General features: G+C 43.4%; 1 protein-coding gene across 2 annotated transcripts in view; it reads right to left on the minus strand.

Annotated features, from left to right (window-relative positions):
* OAT (ornithine aminotransferase) overlaps positions 1 to 23,625 on the minus strand; it is a 41,640-nt gene that overhangs the window by 10,671 nt on the left and 7,344 nt on the right. For both annotated transcript variants that reach the window (XR_015056500.1, XM_085875143.1), the window contains exons 2-6: positions 5,813 to 6,042; positions 5,621 to 5,691; positions 5,229 to 5,382; positions 5,038 to 5,133; positions 4,524 to 4,651 (exon numbers count right to left, since the gene is read on the minus strand). Coding sequence is in view for 1 of the 2 variants with exons in the window: in XM_085875143.1 (XP_085731269.1) it covers positions 4,524 to 4,651; positions 5,038 to 5,133; positions 5,229 to 5,382; positions 5,621 to 5,691; positions 5,813 to 6,002 (639 nt within the window). In the remaining variant the exon portion in view is untranslated. The remainder of the gene's footprint in view (positions 1 to 4,523; positions 4,652 to 5,037; positions 5,134 to 5,228; positions 5,383 to 5,620; positions 5,692 to 5,812; positions 6,043 to 23,625) is intronic.

Genomic DNA, 23,625 nt, shown 5'->3' on the forward strand with positions numbered 1-23,625 from the left:
AGAGTTTGAGGCATTCAAACATAACGGATTACTTCGCGAAGAAGTAAAGGATCGATCGAACTTAGTGTTGAAGTCCGATCATGGTTTTATATTGGCTTGTTTTGTACATTACCGCACTCACTTACACATAGGCATTGAGTGGTAATCATCACCACGATGACTGTGTGTCATGTAATTTGTCACCATACCATCACCGATGGTATAGGAGTTGTCTTACAGAGTTGTTCATTATCTTTACTTTTGATAAACTGATTCATGAATTCCATCTTTGCTTGATCACTTTCCAACTCACCAACTCACCCCCACCTATGCCCCGAGGATTGTGTTTTCCTTTTGGTACAATAGCCGGCTCTCACACATATGTGTCCAGGCCACGCGCGACTTCATCCTTCACCCCACAGTCATCATGAATGTTCGCATACACGCAAGTCGTCACATTTCTAAGTCGTCACTTTTTTCTCGGTCCCGATGGTGACGACTTACGCCTAGTCTACTGTATGTATATATATATATTGTATGTATGTATATATATATATATTGTATGTATATATATATATATTGTATGTATATATATATATATTGTATGTATATATATATATATATATATATATATATATATATATATATATATATATATATATATATATATATATATACACACACACACACATACATACATATACATATAAATGACTGCCGAACCACATGACCAATGATGCCATCAATTTTTTTCTGTCGACCAATTTATCCCAAGATGACCCAAAAAAATTTTTCATATTGAGATCGGATGTAGCATTCTACAGATGTAATTATGTCATAACAAAAGCACATTTGACATCATGCAAAAATCATTATTATTTCCCATGACAAGTTCTTGACATCTGCCAAGGTTCAATTTTTTTTTCCTTTGTGCGGTTTCGGAGATACAGAGGTTCAAAGTTTTTCCAACATTGCTGCCACACCACGTGGCTTATGATGTCATAATTATCATTAGAATATTCCACATGAGTTGTCACTCCTATGGTGAAAATTTAGTGTCAATCAGACAAGTGGTTGCAGAGAAAAACCGTACTCACATTTTGTGTGGACAAAGAAACAAACCGACAGACAAACGGACCCAAATGCAATGCCCTCTCGTTTTGCAAGGGTATTTAAATGTCTCAGTGGCAGTCCTGCAACCAAATGCCATCCTGTGGCCTGTAAATAAAATAGTAATTTTGGCATTTTGCAATGGAATAGATTTACAAAACAAGAAAAAGAGCAATCAGAGATTGCAGACCCTCGCCAGGACTTGTTTTGTGTACTATTTGTGGAGTTTTGTGTGGTGTATTTTGTGTGGCGTTTGTGTAATGGTGTGTTCTGTAATTAATAAGAGACATAATTAGAACTGGCACTTTATAACTGCTGGTAGTGATGACTAGGAACCAAAACGTCCTGTTTTGATTGGACACCTGAACCTCCCCAATGACGTTTTAAAAAATTATTATTCAATTGAATTTAGAATGGAATTAAAATAAATAAAATTAAAATCAAATGGACGACCAAATAGGTAGAGTCCTGCATTGGAATAATCAGAAAGAACCCAAACAAGCAAAAAGTAAAGATGAAGTCATCAGGGGGAACCTGGATAGGATTCATATTTCAGCTGCTACTCTTCTATCCTTAAACCCAACCAGGCACAGCCAAGTGAGCCTTATTCAAAAAAATAATAATAATAATTTAAAAAAAAAAAATCAAAAAAAAAATCAGAGTACCCAGATCAAAAAAATCAAATTATTCTGGCTGCCAGACCATGTGTCCGATCAAGTTGAAATTAAAAAAAATTTATTCCCCCATCATTACTAGATCATAATTTTGACATTTCACGTCGATAGATTAAGCGGTTCCAGAGAAAACATTATTTAATATTTTTCTTAAATCCAATATGGTTGCCAAACCATGTGACCTATGAATTATTCCTCAAAAACTTGTACATCCAAAGCTTGGGGACAATTTGTGTGAAGTTTCCCCTCGATTTGTCCAGCCGTTCTGGAGAAGAAAATTTTTATGGGTTTTAGAGTAAATCCAATTCGGCTGCCAAACCATGTGATCTATGATGTCATATGTGTGAACCTTTTTTTGCTCATGGATAGGCAGTCATACATGTAAAGTTTCCCCTTGATTTGTTCAGCCACTTCAGAATAGAAGATTTTTGAAGGTTTTTTTAAATTAAAAAATTAAAAATATGGCTGCTGAATCATGTGACCGATGACGTCATCAAATTGTTTTCTGTGGACCATTTTATCCGAAGATGATCCTCAAAAATGTTAATACTGATCAGATGTAGCGTTTTATACATGCAATGATGACGTCATAACAGAGGCACCTATGATGTCATAAAAAAAATCCCACACTCCCCATGAGGAGTACTTGCCATGTGCCAAGTTTCAATTTTTTCTTTTGTGCGGTTTCAGAGATAGAGTTCCAAAGTTTTTCAGTTTTTCCAACATGGCTGCCACACCACATGACCTATGACATCATAATTATCATTGAAACATTCAACATGAGTAGTCGCTCCGATAGTGAAAATGTCTCAATCCAACAAGTGGTTGCGGCAAAATACACTACAGTTCTGTGCGGACAAACACAGACAAACAAACAAACGGACCCAAATGCAATACCCTCTCCTTTGGCGAGAGTAAAAAGATTAAATATCATTCTATAATTTGATGAAAACTGACAACCTGTTGTTGAGCAAATAATCCCAGATTTTCTTGCATGGGACTTTCAAAGCCATCCATACACACAGTGGAAAGTGCTTGGGACAATGGAGCCATCCATCTATCCATCCATTGGGACCATACTCTGTACACAGCATTGGTGCTGCGAAAGCAGTTTCGTTGGCTCGTGGGTACAATCCTGGACGGGTGACCACTCCGACACAGGATATCAGCAAGCTGGCAGTCATTTTGCCAACCTCGGAAGGATGACTGCAGAGTCAACCCCATCTGTTTGAATTAAAGATCCAAGGATCCCAAGCCCACCACCCTAACTAACCCAACACCAGGCATTACAATGGAGCCGAAGTGAAATAAATATGCAAAAATTTAGAAATGGTTGTCAGAGAATGTCAGATTTTGCTTCATTATCAAGCAATTCTTCAGGTTAGGCCAGGTATGGGAGCATGGCCAGAGCAGTGCATCGCTGCGTCCACTTTCCGCCAGTACTCCAGGGGCCTCCATCACCGACCAGCGATAGCCAAGGATTATCTGAAGAGACCTGGTACCAAAGGAATCAAGTCACCCTCTCAGATCCTTGGTCAGAGTCAAAGCCTCATATCCATAGAGCAAGACTGGAAGCACGAAGGACCTGAAGACACGGACTTTCGTCCTCCCGCACAGGTACCGGCAACGCCACACCCCATGATCCAGTGAATCCATGACTCCCCAGGCCCGACCCAGATGTCTCTTGATCTCTGACTCACAGCCAGCAGAGATAGGAATATCACTGACAAAGGTAAGTGAATCTCTCCGTGAACTCAACAACCTCAACACAAACAGTACAAACAAGATAGCAGCATTCAATATGTCATTGAAAGCCTGGATCTTAGTTTTGACCCAGGAAACCCGTAATCCCAGCAGCTCCGACTTCTCATTCAGCACCTCGAGGTCCCCCAAAAGGATATCTAGAGTCTCCGCAAAGATGACTGCATTATAATCTGCAAAATCAAGGTCAGAGATCTTGATATTATTTAGATGTCATATTGTAGATGAGAAAACAAGCTGTTTTCTAGCAAATGCAATTTAGAATGGGATTAAAATCCATAGAGTCATAACGGAGATGACTCTTGTGAAGAGATGACTTCACAGAATGTGAAGAGGACCAGGTCTCTTCGGAGAATCCTTGGCTATCGCTGGCCAGACTGTGTGTCCATCAAGCAGTTTATGAGAGAGACTCAAATGAAATTTGTTACCTGTATAGTCCGTGAACGTCAGCTGCGGCTGTATGCACGTGTGGCTTGATTTCCTGACGCTCATCCTGCTCACCAGATTCTTTCAGCGAGGGAGTGAGGGAGTGGAGAAGACCAATGGGACGACCGCATTCCTCATGGCTGTAGCAGGTTGATCAGCATCTCAAGGAGATAGGGTTGGGCCAGGCATCTGCCTCGGGGATGGCTATACAGAGGCCCCTGGAGTACCGATAGAAAGTGGACGCAGTGACGCGCTGCTTCGGCGCATGCTCCCACACCTAACCAAAGCTTAACGCCATTCCGATGTATGGCATTCACATCGATTCCTCACTGTGCATGCAAAAACCAGTGACGGTTTATAGCTGGGTTGGGATTCTCACCCTGGCTAGACAGCTCAGAGGCGAACATGCATAACTCTAGGCTATCCTACCAGATCATGGAAAATGTACACTTTTTTTTAAGAAAAGCTTTTACCACTATTAACAAACTACGAACATATTCATGAATATCTGAAAAGCATAAAAACAAAATAAATAAGATGAGGAAGGGATTGAGCAGGCATGAAGGACGACACCTCCAAAGCAGCAATGTCATTGAAAGGGATAACTTGAAAGCCAGGCATAAATGGGCCAAAGCCATCATAGGTTGTGGGGTCTGTCGAGGTGGAGATGGCCGACAGAGTCCTTCCCCAAAAGTTTCCCTCTGTGGGGAAAAAACACATTAACATGAGGCAGTGCTTCTGAGGATAACTCACTGTCAATGTATATTTTATATAAAGGGTTATTTGATCATCAACTGAAACATAAATTTGAAAACAATTTGCAGTGTTAAGCTAGAGCGTTCAGATATAATAGCATCGTAACTGCAAGTGAAAGGGTAACGTTCGCTCCATAACTTTATAACGGCCGATTCAATCAGAAAACTTTTGAAAATGATCACTCAACAATAAACAATTTGGACCCAAATTAATTAACCTTTTATTTAATTGTATGTAACATTACTTTAGTGAGTGTAGAGACCACCCCCCCTCCCACCCCCAATCATTCCCCAAATTATTTTTCAGATAAAGGTTAGCCAAGGTGATGCACCTGCAAAGATGATCTTGGCCTTGTATTTTGGTATTCCTTTCACCTTGTATGCCCATTTGCGTGCCAGTTTGCAGGCCGTCTCACCGCCCTCAACGCCTGCAAGCAACAAAAAACGTCAGGCCGTTCCAGAAATCCACAGCCACATGCACATCCAGTAAGATTAAAGCCACTGATACCTTATCAACACATACCTGTGTTCATTGGTAAAACTTTGTCGTAGCCCAAAAGGCGAGTAATGTATTCCGCATATTCTCCAAGCACATCGTTGTAAAAAGCTCGCGACGTGAGGGTCAAGCGCCCGGCCTGCTTCTGTAAAGCTTGCACCAATTTAGGGTGGCAGTGACCCTAGTAGGAACCAAAGACTTCAGTTAAAGTCTTCTCAAACAGCTTGGCAAGAACAATAGCAGACTTATCTCAACTACCAATTTCAAGGACAACACTCGACCGTTATGTTTGAGCAGTCACGACAAATGCGGGAGAGAAATTGTTGACAGTTACACATGGACAGTAGAGTACGGTTGATGCTGAATTTCATGATTACCGCGGTAAAATTCCCCCTCCCCACCCTCTGTCCCCCAAGTACCTGGTTAACAGAGCTGTACGCACTCAGGAAGTCAAGGTACTTCTTCCCCTGCACGTCCCAAACGAAAATCCCTGGCAAAGGGCATGGGATAATCAGGACAAGTGATCAACATCCTCTTCGATAGTGTTGCTGTGCCCCAGTGCAAGATCGCGCAATCTGCAAAGGAGGAGATTTGCCGCAAAAGAAACCAACCTTGTCCCGTTGTCAGTGCCACAGGTAGCGGATGATAGTTGTGAGCCCCATAGATACGTTCGCGTTCAAAAATTTGCTCCTGTGTGAGTGGGTGATTTGTAGCTTGCTGAGATTTCTCTGAAAGTGTGCTCAGTGGCCTGATAAGTGCTCTTCCGAGGCGTGAGCACGAGTGATGCAGCTTGGACAGCATTTCGGCAAGTGGATGGACGGATACAAGGTTGTGGTCAAGGCTGGGGTTGAGAAAAGAGGGAAATAAGTACACGGAGTGTATTTATGATGATGCATCCTAATGCCCTTTTCAGGATATGCGAGATTTTAAATGCTCCTTCATGAGGTTTCGATCAATGTCGACAAACTGAGAGTTTATTGAATGGAGTGCGTAGCGAGAGAGAAAACCTTCAACACATCACAAAGATGAATACTTGGCTTTGGTGCAAGACTTTCATAATGTTGGCACAAAGTTGGTGTGTTCCATTCCACTGCATTCACCAACTGCATTGTGAAATCATAATGACCTACGATCTTGATAATTCCATTGGTGAGACACTCTTATAAAAATAATCTACCCCCCTCGTAATTTCCTCCTTTGCAATGCATGTATAAAGTCCTGTCTTCTTCAACCACTCTTCATAGCTTAGTCTAGATAGGCCTGGAATCAATCCAGTGGACATACACTGAACCTTCTGTATGGCAGCTACTGTATGTCTTTCCTTAAATGCAGTGACTAAAACTGCACACAATATTCTAGATGAGTCCTCACTAAATTCCTACACAGTGATAACACTACTTCCTTTGATTTGTAATTTATCCCCTTTCAAATAAATCTGAAAACCCAGTTTCCTTTATCTATCTATATAGCTAGCTGGTGGGCACTGTGTTGTCTGCTTTCCCCACTCTCCCTCCACCCCAGCATCCATTACCACCCCCAGATCCTTCTCCTGTCGTGACACAATCCAAGATAACCCCTTGTACAATGTAACCTCCATTTTCATTATTCTTACCCATCCCAGAGCTTTAAAATTCTTTATGTTAAACTGCATCTTCCAATCTTTTACCCAATCTATTAAAGTATCTAGACTTTACTGAATCTGATCACCCCCTCCCCTCACAACCTACCATTACCTCTGTTATGTACCTTACCTTCAAGCTTAGTGTCATCTACAAATTTGGAAAGCCTACTCTTAACCCCATTATCCAAATCATTGATGTAAGTTACAAATAATAATGGTCCCATTACCGATCCCTGAAGTACACCACTACTTGCATCCTTCCAGTAAGACATCCTACCACTCACAGTCACTCTCTGCTTCCCATCACTAATCCAGTTTCCAGTCCAGTTAGGTACTCCACCAAACACTCCACAAGCCCTCACCTTAGCCAAGAACTCATATGTGGTACCTTATCAAATTACTTCTGAAAGTCAACATACTCGACCATCCACTGCATTTCCCTCACTGACCCAATCAGAAACTGTTTCATAGACCTCTAATAAATTTGTTAAATATGATCTCTCTTTGGTTAATCCATGGTGAATGCCCTTAATTAGTTTGAAATTATTCAAATGGTTCCCGATCTGTTCCTTAATCAATGTCTCCAACACCTTTCCCTCAACTGAAGTCAAACTAGCAGGTGTATCCGTTCCACAATTATTCTCTGGATCCTTTATTAAATAACGAGCTGAAATACCCGTTCTACGCCTGGGGAAATCTGATTATGTGGGGGGAGAGGGGTGTGGGGGAATGGGTGGGATCAGGGGGAATATGGAGGCGGTTGGTGAGGGGAGGGGGACATTGGGGGTAGAAAGTGGAGTCTGAGAGATACCTGGTCGCCAAGGTGGGGTTGTGGAAATTGGTGGGGTTGTGGGAGGCTTTGGGTGTTGGGGTAGGGGAAGCTCGAAGTGCACGCGCAAGCGCTTGCACGCGCACGCACGTAACCATTTGTTAAATGGAGCAGCAGAGTCAAAATGTGGTGAACAGTAGGAAATTGTGTTTATGATATGTAACGTGATGAAAATGAGGCACTGCAATATCGACAGAGAAAAAAGTGCATCTGACTTCATGTCACTGACAAATTTCCTGGTGAACAATATTGTGAGTTTTATTTTCATTATAATGTCCCGTGGGGTCCCCACAATGTCCCAATACAATACAAGCAAGAAAAAGAGCAATCGGAGATTGCAGACCCAGGACTTGTTTTGTGTGGTGTTTTGTGTCGTTTTGTGTAGGGGTATTTTGCGTGGCGTTTGTGTACTGGTGTGTTACGTAATCAAAGACATAATTAGAACTGCCACTTTATAACTGCTGGCAGTGATGACTGAGTCCCAAGACGTCCTGCTTTGATGCAACTCTGCTTTGAATGGGCACCTGACCCTGACCCATGACATTTAAAAAAATTATTATTATTCAATTGAATTTAGAATTTAGAATTAAAATAAATTCAATTCCAATCACATGGAAGACCAAATCGGTACAGTCCTGCATCGGAGTCATCAGAAGGAACCCAAACAAGCAAAAAGCAAAGTTGAAGTCATCAGGAGGAACCTGGATCAGCTGCTACTCTCTCCCCTCAAACCCATCCAGGCACAGCCAAGTGAGACATATTTAAAAGAAAAAAAACAAACAAAAAAAAAACCCCAAATCAAAAATCAAATCATTCTGGCTGCCAGACCATGCATCCAATCAGGTTTAAATTTAAAAAAAGAATATTTCCCATCACCACTAGTATAGATCGTAATTGTGAAGTTTCACGTCAATTGACGAAGCGGTTCAAGAGAAAACATTATTTCATATTTTTCTTCAATCCAATATGGCTGCCAAACCATGTGAGCTATCAATTATTACTTAACAAACTTGCACACCCAAGGCTTGGGGAACATTTGTCTGAAGTTTCCCCTCGATCTGTCCAGCCGTTCTGCAGGAGAAGATTTTTTTTAGGTTTTAGGATAAATCGAATAAGGTGCCAAACCATGTGACCTATGACATCATATGTGCAAAGCTTTTGTTCCTCATGGATAGGCGGCCATACGTGTAAAGTTTCAGTTTGATCTCTTCAGCCACTTTAGAGAAGATTTTTAAGGTAAAAAAAACAAACAAAAAAAACCAATATGGCTGCCGAATCATGTGACCGATTATGTCATCAAATTTTTTTCTGTGGCCCATTCTATCCTGAGATGACCCTCAATTTTTCATCCCGATCAGATATAGCATTCTAAATATGCAAATATGATGTCATTTGGCACCTCTGCAAAATATTTGGCACCTATGATGTCATAAAATAAATATATATATATATATATATATATATATATATATATATATATATATATATATATACATATCACACTTATTCCCAATGATGAGTACATTAGTCTATGAGTCAGACAAGAGTTGACTACCAGAAAGGGAACTAAAATCCGCTATATTTTCCAGTTAGGTTGATGTCTGTAATAAGTAAAAAAAAATGTGAAGCACATTTCGAAAGAGCAGCTAAACACCTTTTTGGTGGTAACAAAAAACACCCAGGCGAACAGGCCAAGTACAATCTTGGAAAATGGCTGCCACATTTGATCATATTTCTGAAAATTGATAACTTTGCAATGGCTGATCTGAGGCATATAGAACCCTCAACAAGATACACGACATGGCCAAAAGTATGTGGACACCTGTTCGTCCAACATATCATTTCAAAATCATCGGCATTAATATCGAGTTGGTCCCCCCTTTGCTGCTTTAAGAGCCTCCACTCTTCTGGGAAGGCTTTCCCACGAGACGTTGGAACATTGCTGCGGGGATTTGCTTCCGTTCAGCCACAACAGCATTAGTGAGGTCGGGCACTGATGTTGAACGATTAGGTCCGGTTCGCAGTCGGCGTTCCAATTCATCCCAAAGGTGTTCGATAGGGTTAAGGTCAGGGCTCTGTGCAGGCCAGTCAAGTTCTTCCACACCGATATCAACAAACCATTTCTGTATGGACTTCGCTTAGCGCACGGCAGCATTGTCATGCTGAAACAGGAAAGGGCCTTCCCCAAACTGTTGCCACAAAGTTGGAAGCACAGAATCATCCAGATTCTAGAATGTCATTGTATGCTGCAGCGTTAAGATTTCCCTTCACTGGAACTAAGGTAATTATTGTTAGGTCAAGCCAGATTAGATCTGTGGCTTGCGACAGGGACCAAGTAAACCTGTACTAACCTGTTTCATGGTCGGGTTGTCGGCGACTAAACCATCTCCCCCACCAGGTTTTCTGGTGAGGAGGGTGTATAAATATGGACATCCAGCAGGATTAAACACAAAACCTGTCAAAAGGCAGAGGAGCTCCTTATGAGCTAACGGTCATCCATTGAGTACCCAACTGCGGACATCCTCCTGCAGTTGGGTTACTGTTTTTTTAGGAGGTTTGTGGAAGGATTTGTACTCATGCCACCGTAAAACTCTTCACTCTGCAAAACGCACTAAAAATGCAAGGAAAATTGAAAACCCACTCCCTGGGAGTACCTCCTGTACAGCTGCTCTTTGCCGGGCAGCTCACCGGATGATGGGATTTGGGCAAAGCCTTTGGGACCCCCACTCTTTGATGAGAGGAGGAAAAACACAGGGTAACCTTCCCGGGTTGGATTGCGGTAGTGTGTGTCAAGGTGGTGCTGAGGTGTCATCCACCAGATGGCAGTCTCCTTGGGTTAACCTGAAGCGGTCCCTTCAGGTGGATGCCTGGAATGTCCTATCTCTAAGAGAGGATGATTACCTATCTCTGTTATTATCTGAGCTCAAACATTTGAACAAAGGTATTGCAGCACTCTCTGAGGTTCGGAGACGAGCTAGTGGCGAGATCATTTGGGTGATTACACCTACTATTTGTCTGGTCGCTCTGATGGTTATCATGCCCAAGGAGTTGCTGTAGCTGTGTCCAATAAGCTGACTCCAATGATAATTGAGGTAACACCGGTCAACGAGCGTATTATGAGACTAAGGATTTGTCATTCCTTGGGTGTCATTTGCCTGGTCTCTGTGTATGCTCAAACTGAGGCAAGTGATCTCACCATGAAGGACACATTCTATTCCGTGTTCGAGTATGTGGTTGATCAGTGCCCCAGGTGAGAAACTCTTCTAATCTTGGGGGATTTCAATGCATCGACTGGAACTGCTAGGGATGGTTATGAGACGCGTGTTGGTCCCCATGGGTCTGGAACTGTGGATCAGAATGGCACTAAGTTCCTTGACTTTGCAAGAAGTCATGGACTTAGGGTGGTTGGTTCATGGTTTCAGCATTCACAGGCTCATCGTTGAACTTGCTATTCCAACGCTGGTGGTGTCACCAAAGGAGATTGACCATGTGCTCATTGATTGTCACTGGAGGATGATCCAGAACTGCAGTCTACGAGTTCCTCAATACCGACCACAGGCTTGTTGTATCAACTCTGAAGTTGCAGCTTAAATCCGGGAGAATGGTACCAATCCCAGCCTAGGCTGGATGTTCGCAAACTCAAGGAAGAGAGGGTAGCTGAGGAGTTTGCGAACAGGCTAAGTGGGGATTTGGGGGGTCTGGGTGCTTTGGGGGATCCTGAAGAGTTGTGGAGTGCCTTCAAGACCAGCATTCTTGATGTTGCCAGTGGATGTCTTGGAACTCACCTGAGGGCGAAGAACAATTTTGTCTCTCAAGCTACACTGGATAAGATTGACCAGAGTCGCAGGGCCAGGCTTAATGGCAGAGCTGAAGCATAAAACTTTCCGTGCGCTCAGGGTGGACAATGAGTCCGATGTGCGAGGAATCTCTGCGGGGTTAGAGCATCACCTGTGGTCAAGTGATTCTCATCTTACTTACAGGGGAATTCACGCATTGCGTTCCTTATACTGCAATTAGAAGTTCCCTTGGTATACTGCAGTTAGAGCGGAGGGTGATTGGCTCTTGACAGAGGAGTCTAAAGTAAAAGCCCACTGGGCCGGTTACTTTGAGCGGCTGTATTAGGCTGATCCACTAGTTGTCGAGTTGGATGTCAGGGGTGTTACTGTCCCTAATGCTGACCCTGCAATCAACTGTGATCCACCTTCATTTGTGGAAAAAGGCTGTGGTGAAATGGTTGAAATGGGGTAAAGCTCCTGGGATCTGTGGCATCCATGCTGAACTTCTCATACGAGCCTTGACAATGAAAACAAAATAAATAAATAAATAACTAAAATAAAATTAAGAAAAACTTGCTGCTTTTTGGACTACATACAGAGAGATGGTTGATATTCTACTTGGATTGTGTGCCGACAGAGAGGGGGACTGGTCCCTCCATCTTTTGTGCATCCGAGGCATGATTCCTTGGGGTTTTGCTATGGACAAATCCAACTATGCAAGGTATCTTCCTGTCTATTACGCTCAGATGTCACGGCTGCACGAGACCTGTCCAGGATTGCATGACCACTTTCTCATTGGTGGATTCTCTCTGTTCAGCTGAGGAACGGAAATCTATTCGCTAGAATTGCTGTGGACCAGACCACTGAAGAGATTGTAAACAATGACACACAGACTGCAGAAGGGACCTGTGGCTTCAGTCTCAAACCAGGTGCAGTGTCCCACTGCTATCTCACAGCTGAATATCAGGCAGGAGCACTGAGGCAACTACGGCAGGAGATCTCTAACCAGGATCCGAGGGTCATCAGGCATAAATACCTTGAGAAGACTCTCATAAAAAGTTATGAGTCCGATGTTCAATCAAAGGTCGATCTCTTGGATAACAATTGGCCCAATCCTTTTGGAAAATAACCATTTGATCTCGTGAGCATTTCCACTGGGGCAGTAGCATCGCAGGAGGTATCCACTGACCTGTTGGCAGCACGTGAAAAGGGAGAGGATGCCGACACAAACTTCCAAGTGCAACTGCTGCAGAAGGGTGAATGTTTCCATGACGCAATCAAGAAGCTGAAGGTGAAAACATTCACTACAATGAAGAGTAAATTAGTCCCCAAGGAACAATAAAATAAATAGTCATGAAAACTGACTGATGGTTATTTGGGAACATGGCTCTAATTGGTCAAAGCAGAAAATTAGAAATGCGTAATGTCCTGTCTCATCCTCTCGGACAATTACCCTGAGCATTAGCAAATGGTAAAGCTAATATGAAGAAAACAAACAAGGCCATTTTGTCAAAACACCTTGAGAGCAAAGTTTTACGAGCAGAGGATGTCCCTCATCCACGTGCTACACTCATCGATGCCATGGGATTCATGCATAAACTGGTTGGTGAGAATCGAACATTCAGTGAACTCTGATCACGTGTTCTCACATATGCTCCACACTGGCCAAGGAAGTGACAGAATTGATGTGGTATTTGACGTATACCATGATCACTCAATTAAATCTGCTGAATGCATTCAACATGGTTCTGAAAAAGGCACAGCAACATAATGCCAGGTCACAAGATCAAGAATTGGAGGCAGCTTCTCTCATGCACAGATAGCCAGAACAAGTTGACTGCTTTCTCACAGAGAGCTGGAAGGAGGAGAAGATCAGGGCAAAGCTTGGAAACAAAAGCATCTTTGTCACGTCTGGTAACAGCTGCGACAAGTTAACTTCAGATGGTTGGCAAGAAATCGATGACCTCCAATCCAGCCAAGAAGAGGCAGATATACACATCATGTTGCGTGCCAAAAAACACTGCAGACAACTTCCTGACACTCATTTGCATCACAGTGGACACAGTGGTCCTCATCATTTGCCTAGGATTGAGCAAAGATGTGAACAGCAAAATATTCATCAGACGTGGATCCAAAAAATCTGTGAGGCTTGTCGACATCACAAAACTTTCTGCTGCACTGGGTAGTGATGTGTGTGCAGCATTGATAGGACTTCATCCGTGGGCTGGATGCGGCACCCTCAGTGCATTTGCCAGGTAAGGAAAGATGAAAGTTTTGAAAATCCTCCTGCGTGATCAGAAGTTCACAGAATGATGTCTTTGCATTACTTGGAATGAGCTGTAACATTACCAATGACGTGTTCTGCATCATCCAGGAGTTCGTTTGTCAACTTTACTGTCGCAATACCAAAGTGACTAAAGTTAATGAACTCAGATACCAAATGTTCCGCAGCACACGTGGGGAGCTCGAATAAGCACAGCTTCCATCATGCGAGGACACACTCCTACAACACACACGTCAATCTAACGACCAGGCGGCCATATGGCGACGGAATTTAGTCAATTCGCCACATATCCCCAACTCTAGTCAAGGGCACGGATGGACAACAAGTAAAGATGGCAGCCTTGTTATCTAGTGGATGACCATTCCTGAAGTTATTCTCAATTTGATGTTGTGCAAGTGTGCTTGCTCTTGTCGGCCGGCTGATTGCTCATGCATCATTAATGGCCTGAAATGTACAGCAGCGTGCAAGTTGCACACTTTCTCCAACATGGCCAGTGATGACGAGGAGCCAGAGTATGACCAGCACGACTCATGACGAATGAAAGGACACCGACATCAGAATGAGAGTAATTATTTGAAATGTGAAGAATAGCATTAAAGCTCATATTTGCCTCATATGTGTATGTTAAATAAGTTAAATCTCATAAATATTTCAGGAAGCATGATGCCAGGTGTAGAAAATTTTGTGCGAGAAAAATCCAAATTCTGACCTATTTTCTTAATTCTTTCGGAATTCAATGGACCAATATTTACAGAAGTTATACGAGCATGTGCCAAATTTTATACTGAACATATCTTCTTTCGGGTTGTATATGCCTCAAACCAACCGTTGCAAAGTTATAGTGAATTTTCAGAAATATCATCAAATGAGGCAGCCATTTTCCAAGATGGCCACCAAAAAGGAGTTTCACAACTGTTTCAAAATGTCAATCCCATTTTTTCATTTACTACAGACATCAACCTAACTGGAAAATATAGCGGCTTTTCGTCCCCCTTTCTGGTAGTCAACTCCAACATATCGATGGCTGCCTCATGGACTGCATGCCATGTGCCAAGTTTCAATTTTTTCCTTGGTGCAGTTTCAGAGAGATACAGAAGTCCAAAGTTTTCCTATTTTACCAACATTGCTGCCACACCACTTGACCTATGACGTTATAATTATCAATAAAACATTCTACATGTGTAGTCGCTCCTATGGTGAAAATTGTCTCAATCTGACAAGCGGTTGCGGAGAAAAACACGAAAGTTCTGTCTGTGCAGAAAAAACAAACAAAGACAGACAAGCAGACCCAAACGCAATACCCTCCTCCTTATGCAAGGGCAAAAAATCCCTTGGGGCTTCCTACTCTGTTAGCGGCCACATACAGCTGTCCATATGTGAATGGGGGCTCTTGGAGACTTATGCCGACAATCTTGAGGCTTTGTCTTTGGGATTCGTTTATAGTCATGGCAGAGCAGAGTTTGATTGGAAACTGATTTTGCCGAAAGTCAAAAGGCAAGCCCCGTGTCTGATGGGATGATCAGTATCCTTGGAATCATGGCTTGCTCTCGGTTGTTTGGTTCATTGGTGATGGTGACATTTGGGTAATTTGGCAGCAAATGATGGTTAGTCAAGTTCTGTTGCAAAGCTTTGATGGGTCAAGGTTGTATAACAACAGCAGGACAGGCACTTTCCTATTTCCAGAAGGAGGTGGTGAGGTGGCATTCCTGACCACTCTTGGCTGTTGAGGACATGCATAGGGGTTCATCACTGTTTCATCATCAGTCATGGTTTTGTCCACCGATTTGTATGAAGTGGCTTGCCCTGGGAGGGTCTGTCGAAGTTCCCAGTTGATGGTTTTTACTGGATCATTGTGTGGAGCAAGGACTGCGTGCTCACACAACCACTCTATATGTTTGTTCTGTTGTAGTAAGTTTGGACATGCTATCGACTGAAGATCTTTGGCTAAATATGCAATGGTCCCAAAATTCTGTGGTATACTGATAAAATATCATCACAAATATTTTTCACTTAGCCATTTCCAATCGTCAACAGCAGCTTTGCAAATTGACCTGCATCATGTTCACAGTGAAGGAATGACCGCATGTTTGTTGTCATACAAAGAGTTGTTATATGCTTCCAAAGATGCGAAGATTCAAGGCAAGCATCAATCGCATTGGCTTTCGTGCCACCATGCACAATAGGAAGAGTTTGGGAGAAATCTCCTGATAACACCAACAAAGTCCCTCTACTCTCACAAGGTTGCTGCTCTTGAGGATATCCTTCAGCATTCAGTCTAGAGCTTCCACTGCCAGTCGGTATGACATTGATTGTCGCTTCATCCCAAAAGATGAATGACATCTCAGAATGACCAGAAGATGTCGCTTCGCCTCCAGAATCAGCAATCCGTACACATTCAGCATCTTGCCTCCCATTAGCTTCACAGTGTCTGGCAACCGCATGAGTGCATCATTACCTCTGCCACAGAAGGTGGAAGGAGGTTGTTTTCATCCCTGTCTGTCTGTCTTTGTTTGTCTGTTTGTGTCCAGGATATCTCAAAAAGTTGTAGATGGATTTTGATGAAATTTGATGGACAAGTTGGGTGTGTGACAAGGACGAACTGATTAGATTTTGCTGAAGATCCGGATCCGGCTACCAGAATTTTTTCAGCGATTCTTCACCATTGAGAGACAGGGCCAAAAACAATATACGGCATGATATCTCAAAATGTTGTGGACAGATGCGGACGAAACTTGGTGGACACGTTGGGCGTGTAATAGTAACTACGAAGAATCGATTCAATCTCGGTGAAGATCAGAATCCAGATACGAGAATTATTTTATTTTTAAAGCGATTCTTCACCATTGAAAGATAGGGCCAATAACGATATCGTTTTGGATTCTCGGATCGGATCCACCTAATGCACACAACATCCAGGTCCTCAGACAGTTATTTCCATCAATGCATGTTCAGAATAGACCCAGCCCCTTGTCTGCTGGGATTCTCAGTCTTTGATGCATTTGAGAAGGGTAAAGGCCCGGTCACACCTTGACGTTTTAGCCAGCGATGGCAACGTATTAAAATGTATGTAAAACGCTGGCTTACGTTGAACTTTTGATGTTTTTTTTTTTAAAGATTCGGACGTATTCATAGTGACTTGGTCTTATGTATAACGCATTGGTAACAGACACAGAACGTTTCGTTGTGTTATAGATAACTTATACCAACGAATGCTGAACCTGTTGTCGGCCTACACAACCGATGCCCAACGATAGTCTAACTTAGGCATAGCGCGCTGCACGCATCGCCGACGATGTCGTGACGTAGCCTATTAAAAGGCTGACACACAACGATTCGAATCATAACTGCCGTAGAAATGGAAGTGACAACATCGCGGTCACACCTTGGCGATCTTGCCACCGTATGCCGACCTAAGAAAAATGTGTCTAAAACGTTGGGGCACGTAAAATACGGTATGAGTAAGTTTGGTATACGTGAGTAGAACGCTAAAGTACGCTATCATACGTCGTAGTAAGTAGAGTACGTCAAGAAATTTTAAACATGTTCAAAATTTTTGGACGTACTCGGCGTATGACACACGTTCTGCATGCGATGGGGATAAGTTTTACACACGATATGTGGACGCTTACACACGTCCACAAAGGCTACTTATAAGCTACTCATAAGTCGAAACACGTCACGGTAATGTCTTCTTTACGCGAAACTTATTTCTAACTTATGTTTGACGTGCTTTGAACCAATTCTTAACGTAGTCCCAACACACATCGACGTATGTAGACGTATTCCAATGACGTCTTCCGGTCGACAAAAAAAATAAATGAACGTGTTTCTAACTTACAACTGCCATATAAAGACGTGTTCCCAGCGGTTTTGGGAATTGGTATATAAAAATGCTGCTCATAAAAGGGGAACCCAACAGTGTTTTCGAGTCCTTTTTGAGTCGATGTCCATGTCAGCAGTAACAGTATCAGTATCAGTATCAGTATCAGTATTAGTAGTAGTTTGTTCATGTTGGCAGAAGTAGGTGAGTGTGAGGGTGAGGGTGTGGGTTATGATGGATCGTCCTTGCGTCCGCGTGTCCATGGGTAGGAGACATCTTTTCACCATTGTTCGAAGTTCTTCGCGGCTATTTTTTATGGGGCTTTTTCAACAATGAGCTATAGCTTGTTTTTACGATTTAGGTCGATTCATAACGGGTTGGACAAATGCACAATGAACTAATAATGTGCATAGAGCGCTTCGATAACTTATAGATACGATATACCAACGAATAATTATCGTGAAGCCGGCGTTCACAAACTATGCCCAACGATAGCCTAACTTATCCATATCGTGCGGCAGTTTATCTTTGCCGGTGACGTAGGGTTTGCTATTCATAGGCTGCCACTCAACGATTTAAATGGCTGCATCTCCACTATTGAAAGTAGACGCTTGCGCTCAACAATTGGATTTTTTTTTTACACTCAACGACTTTTAAACGGTACCACTCAACTATTTTCATTGTTTACAATGAACGATTTAAATTGCTGTCACTCGCCTTTGTTTTTTGACGCTGGCGCTCGGAAATTTTAATCGTTTCTATTGAACGTGCTAAATCGCTCAAACCCCACTATTGAAAGTAGACGCTTGCGCTCAACAATTGGATTTTTTTACACTCAACGACTTTTAAACGGTACCACTCAGCTATTTTCATTGTTTACAATGAACGATTTAAATTGCTGTCACTCGCCTTTGTTTTTTGGCGCTGGGGTTTTGAAATTTGAAGCGTTTCTTCTGAACGTGTTAAAACGCTCAAACTCGACTATTTTAAATAGACGCTGCAGATGGACAATTGGAATCATAGACAAGCTAGACATCGAAGTGTGAACATCCTCGTCATGCCGAAGAAAAGTTTGAAGAATGCTGCAAATAAGTGTCCTGGCTGAGGCCGTGGATGCTGACGCAAGGACGATCCATTATACCGACGTCTTTCAGCCTATGAGTAACTTAAAAGTAACGTCTGTCGATGTGTGGCAACGATCGCGTAACGTGCCAACAACACGTTAATCATAGGTTAGAAATAAGTTTCGGGTACGCTAAACATTACCTCGGCGTGTCTCAACTTATGATTAACTTACAAGTAGCATGTGTTGACGTCTGTCAACGATCGCAGACCGTGCATACAACTTGTGGCCAGCGTAGCGGAACGTGTGAGTCATACGCCGGCATACGTCGTGAAATTTCAAGCATGAAAAAATTTGAGGACAACCAAAAAGTACGTTTAAAGCCAGCGTACAACGACGTATGGCAGTGTTTTTCAGCGTGCTCTCAATGTTATCAAAACTTACCCATAACGTATTCAACGTGTGCCAGCGTTTTAGAAAAAAAAAATCAAAAATCGGCATACGTTGGCTAAAACGTCAAGGTGTGACCGGGCCTTAAATAATAGGTTCCCTTTCTTTCTTATTGGATAACCTTTTCCTCTTTATGACACATTCGTGACGAATGATTTTACGTTAGTTTCCATTTCTGTATGAGCGCTATTCACCGTTCGTGCACGCGATAGATAGCCGTTAGTCCAAAGGAGACTCATTCTATTCCCTTTCCATCAGGATGCATTGAGAAATAGACGATTTATTTACACTTTGGACTTACAGGACATTTGATTAAACACATCACAAGCTTTTCCTGAACAGTTATTCTCACGGTAAGACATGGCTGTGGATCATTTATCTCAGGACCACCTTTTTCCATTGACGTTTGACGCCCCGTTCGGCAGCTCTATGGACGTTTTGTGAGTGCTTCACGTTTTTGCTCGGTAATTCCGGCAAATGGCTGCTTTCTGGCATTCGTCCCATGCCCCAAACATGGCGTTGTAAGTCAGGCCTGTGTTAGTTGGAAGTTGCATCTCGCTCGATGGTGGGGAAGGAATGATCGTGAGAATTGACAGTTAAAAGGTCATGTGCAGCGATGCGCCAATAGACAAGCTGGATTTGGCTGAAGTCTGCTTGAGGCTCTGCCCACACCGGTCACCGAAAAAAGGACGGAAGGACCGCCTTCCTGACAGTTGGTGATAGCTTCTGATGGTTGGTGATGGCTCTTGTCGGTTCCTTACAGCTCCTGATAGCTCCTGACCGTTGGTGATGGTTGGACCATTCCTGCTGGCTCTGCTCGGTACCTGACTCTTGGCGTACCTGATTATTGGCATCCCTGGTTCCTGGGGGTGACGACGTTATGTTGATTGGTGTTCGAGCCTGTTTGCAGGTGGGTGCATAGTGAGGCAGGGCGCTGGCAGTTGACCAAGGCACGCACACACATTTTTGGTCATTTTATTAGACGCAAGACAACTTTTGCCTTGGTAACGTGAGACCAGATTAATTTTACCCCTGAATGACCTGCTGGGTACCCATGTCTCATGTGTAATTGTTAAGTAAGGCACAGCGATAATTGCCTTATGTCTATTTCTTTTGTCTGCTCTTTGTCTATTTTTCTTTAAATGCTTGTTGAATTATTTCGTTCTTTGAGATTATTTTGATCGATTTTAAAACATCCATTTACAACACAAGGAAATAAAAAGTTCTTCAGTTTATTTATTTTTCTTAATAATAAATTCCTTGATGTCTCAACCTGTCCGTGTTTGCCATTTCCTTCTATTGATCCAGCATTGTCCGAATCTAGATAGACAGGGAGGTAATTCCCAAACTAATTAACCTGTCATAGTCGGCGTGCACCAGCGGTAAACGTTCGGCCGCCCTACTTAAGATCGAATCAAAATAAGATTGGTGCATCGCCAAGGGCGTGTTCCCCAGTCAGGAGGCCACGTGACCTCTAGTTAAACGGCAAATGAGACGGTGGACACTGGAACTCGTGGTTAACTGATTGGCGTTCGTGGTTGCTAAGCAGCCCACCATACCACAAAGTTAATTGTGAGTGGTGGCCCCAGGTCCAGTTCTTCCGAGGAGAAACGAGGATTAATCTCCTCATAATACACTCGGTACCCGTGGCTGTAACACTATATAGCATGATATTTCAAAAAGTTATTGGGCTCGATATGTTCCAATGGATCAGGCATTGCGTGGCGGAGGTATGTGCTCTACCGAGTGCCCTTCTAGTTGAAGATGTAGTCATAATCCATGTCTGGCTGCCTTGCTTTCAAGTGACATTCATATGGAGAATCTTTGACCATGCATTGCTTGCTTTGTTCCCACAGCATGGGTGGGTTTCAAAAGTCACAAGCTGTGAACAAGATGGTGAAGAATGAGGGCAGCATTGATGGAAACAGCTTTCTGAATCTTCTTGCATGCGAAAATTGCCAATGTTGGTCATCCTCAAACAGACCCATGAGGCAGCAGGGCTCTCTTACGATGTTACAGTTGATCCCTTGTACGGTGTTGAGGTCCTCAAATGAGACGGGGCCTTTCTTGTGGTGCAACAGCAACCATAGATAAAAGCATTCATGCAGCCTATGATGGACATTGTACACTCTTCCAATAGGATTGCTCCTTTTAAAAGTAGTTTTTTCACCATGATGGAAGACATCTTCTCATACATGGTGCTTTTGCCACTTCTTGCTTGATGTGTTCCATGTGAAAAACTCTGGCACACTTGCATATAATAGTTTTTGGACAAAAAGCTGAACTGGAGTTTGGACTGGTCCTTGTTCTTGTCTGTTAGACGTGCAAAGGTCAAAGAAAGATGCGAGGGTGGTCTTGGGTGGTTCTTACGTTTTCTGGCTGGCACTCTCCTCAGAGGTGAATATGACCCGTTGTCCGGTCTCCTGGTGAACTTGTAGTGGAATCACTGAAGGGTTGTGCTCATGCACTGGAAATTCAAACAACCTCCAGCAGGCTTCAGTGGCACCGACGTATCTGGCAGTCTGATGCGCCCGCACCTCATCTCTTGGCTTATCAGATTGGAGTTTGTAGATGGCCATGTCACAACCTTTGTGGACATACTTTAGCACATACTTGATTGACTTGATGCTGCTGCACCGCTCCAAATTGAGGTGGGAGTCAAATGTCATTGTCAGATATGGGAGGTAAGGCACAATTCATCGATTGTCAATGGGGGTAGGTGTTCCTTTGAACATTTTCTCGGCTTCTTGGCTTCCATCTCGTGCTTTGCGGCTCCAATGTAGTGTATATAGATTTATTTAATCTACATAGATTTAGTTGGATGAAGGGGGGGGGATACGGAAAGGGAAGGGGGAGGGGTGCTATGGGAGAAGCAGGTCATAGTGCAAAACCATCCTGAGGAGAGTGAACACTCTTGGTACCAAGTTTGTGCACCATGTCAAAGGATGTGACGGATAAATCAGAAGAAACAATATTTTACTCACAATCCTTACACAGCAAGGGCTAATGGGGGTGGAGGTTGGGGCAGGAGCTCTCCTGGGGAAGTGGACACTTCATGCCAAGTGTGAGTGAGCTACGTGGGTGAAAGGGTGTATCCAGTATATGTAAGCAAACACACATGGGGTGGAAGTGGTATGGGGGAGGTGGGTGTTGGCTTTTGTTGGCTTAATGGTTAGGGTGGTGGGCTTGGGATCCTATAATCCTGAGTTCAAACCCCACTTGGCTGTTAAATTGATACCAGGTGGGGTTAACTCGGCCTGTCATCCTTCCGAGGTCCTTCCAGCATGCTGGTATCCTGGGTCAGAGTGGCAACCTGTTCAGGATTGTGTCCAATAGCCAAGGAGACCGCTTGGGCAGCACCAACACTCTGCACAGAGTATGGTACCAATGGATGGAATGGAGGTGGGGGGTTGGGGAAGTTGGGGGAGGTTGGGGTGAGGTTTGAAGTACAAAACCACCCTTGGGGAGTGAACAGTCTTCATGGCAAGTTTGAGCCCTGTGGATCAAAAGGTTTTGCTTCTGAATCAGGACAAACACACATAGGAGGGGGGTGATGGAGTGGGGGTTGGGGTTGGGGTAGGAGGTGGGGCAAAGTGCAAAACTATCCGGGGGAGCAGACACTATTTATGTCAAGTGCGAGTGAGCCCCATGGGTGAAAGGGTGTAACCAGTAGAAGGAAGAAAACACATGGTGGGAGATGGGGCTGGTTTGTGGGAGGGTCAGGGGGTGGTGGCTTTGGGGGGAGGTTTATTGTGCAAAATCACTGTGAGGAAGTGAACCGTCTTCATGGCAATATATTTTTTTGATATACCAACTCAAGGCTCGTGTAAGAGCTAATACACAGAAACATACAACAAGGCAGGAGCACCACCCCAGAGAGAAGAGCAGTACTCCATCAGACTGCGGATGAAAGCTTTGTATGTGGTCAGGATCGCACGTGTGCCAAGGAAGGACTTTGCACGATGTAGGGTGTCCAGTTGGCAACTGGATTTGGAGGGCAGCTTGAAGATGTGGCTTTCCCAGGAAAGATCATGGCAGATAGTGAGACCCAAAAGCTTGAATGAAAGGATTTCTTCAAGAGGATTGTTGAGAAAGTAGATGGGGGTGGGGGGGGTAGGGGGTTCCCAGATGGTCCTTTCAGAGAGACATGGTGAGGCTGGGAGATTTGTCAGGATTGAAAGACATATTCCAAGTGTTTGATCAGCTTGTTATTTTATTCAGACCTGCAGAGAGTCGAGGGTGCTGCCTGCCAATCAGAAGGACGAGTGACTGTATGGCAGAGGTTGGAGTCATCAGTAAAGAGATAAAGAGGATTTTCCAGGGAATCTAAGAGATCATTGATGAAAACCAGAAAAAGCACAGGGCCAAGAACACTGCCTTGACGAACTCCAGCCCAGACGGGAAGAGGAGATGAGAGAATTCCATTAAGAGCAACACGTTGACTGTGACAGGAGAGGAAGACCGCGATCCCTGAGTGGAGATTGCCTTGGATACCATAAGAAGAGAGTTTGGTGAGCAGTGCAGAATGCCAGACCATATCAAAAGCTCGCGATATGTCTAGAGAGATGGCTCTGATGTCAT

The sequence above is a fragment of the Eptatretus burgeri genome, chromosome 1 (genome assembly GCF_056783735.1).
Source record: "Eptatretus burgeri isolate ZD-2024b chromosome 1, Ebu_testis_v1, whole genome shotgun sequence".
NCBI lineage: Eukaryota > Metazoa > Chordata > Myxini > Myxiniformes > Myxinidae > Eptatretus > Eptatretus burgeri.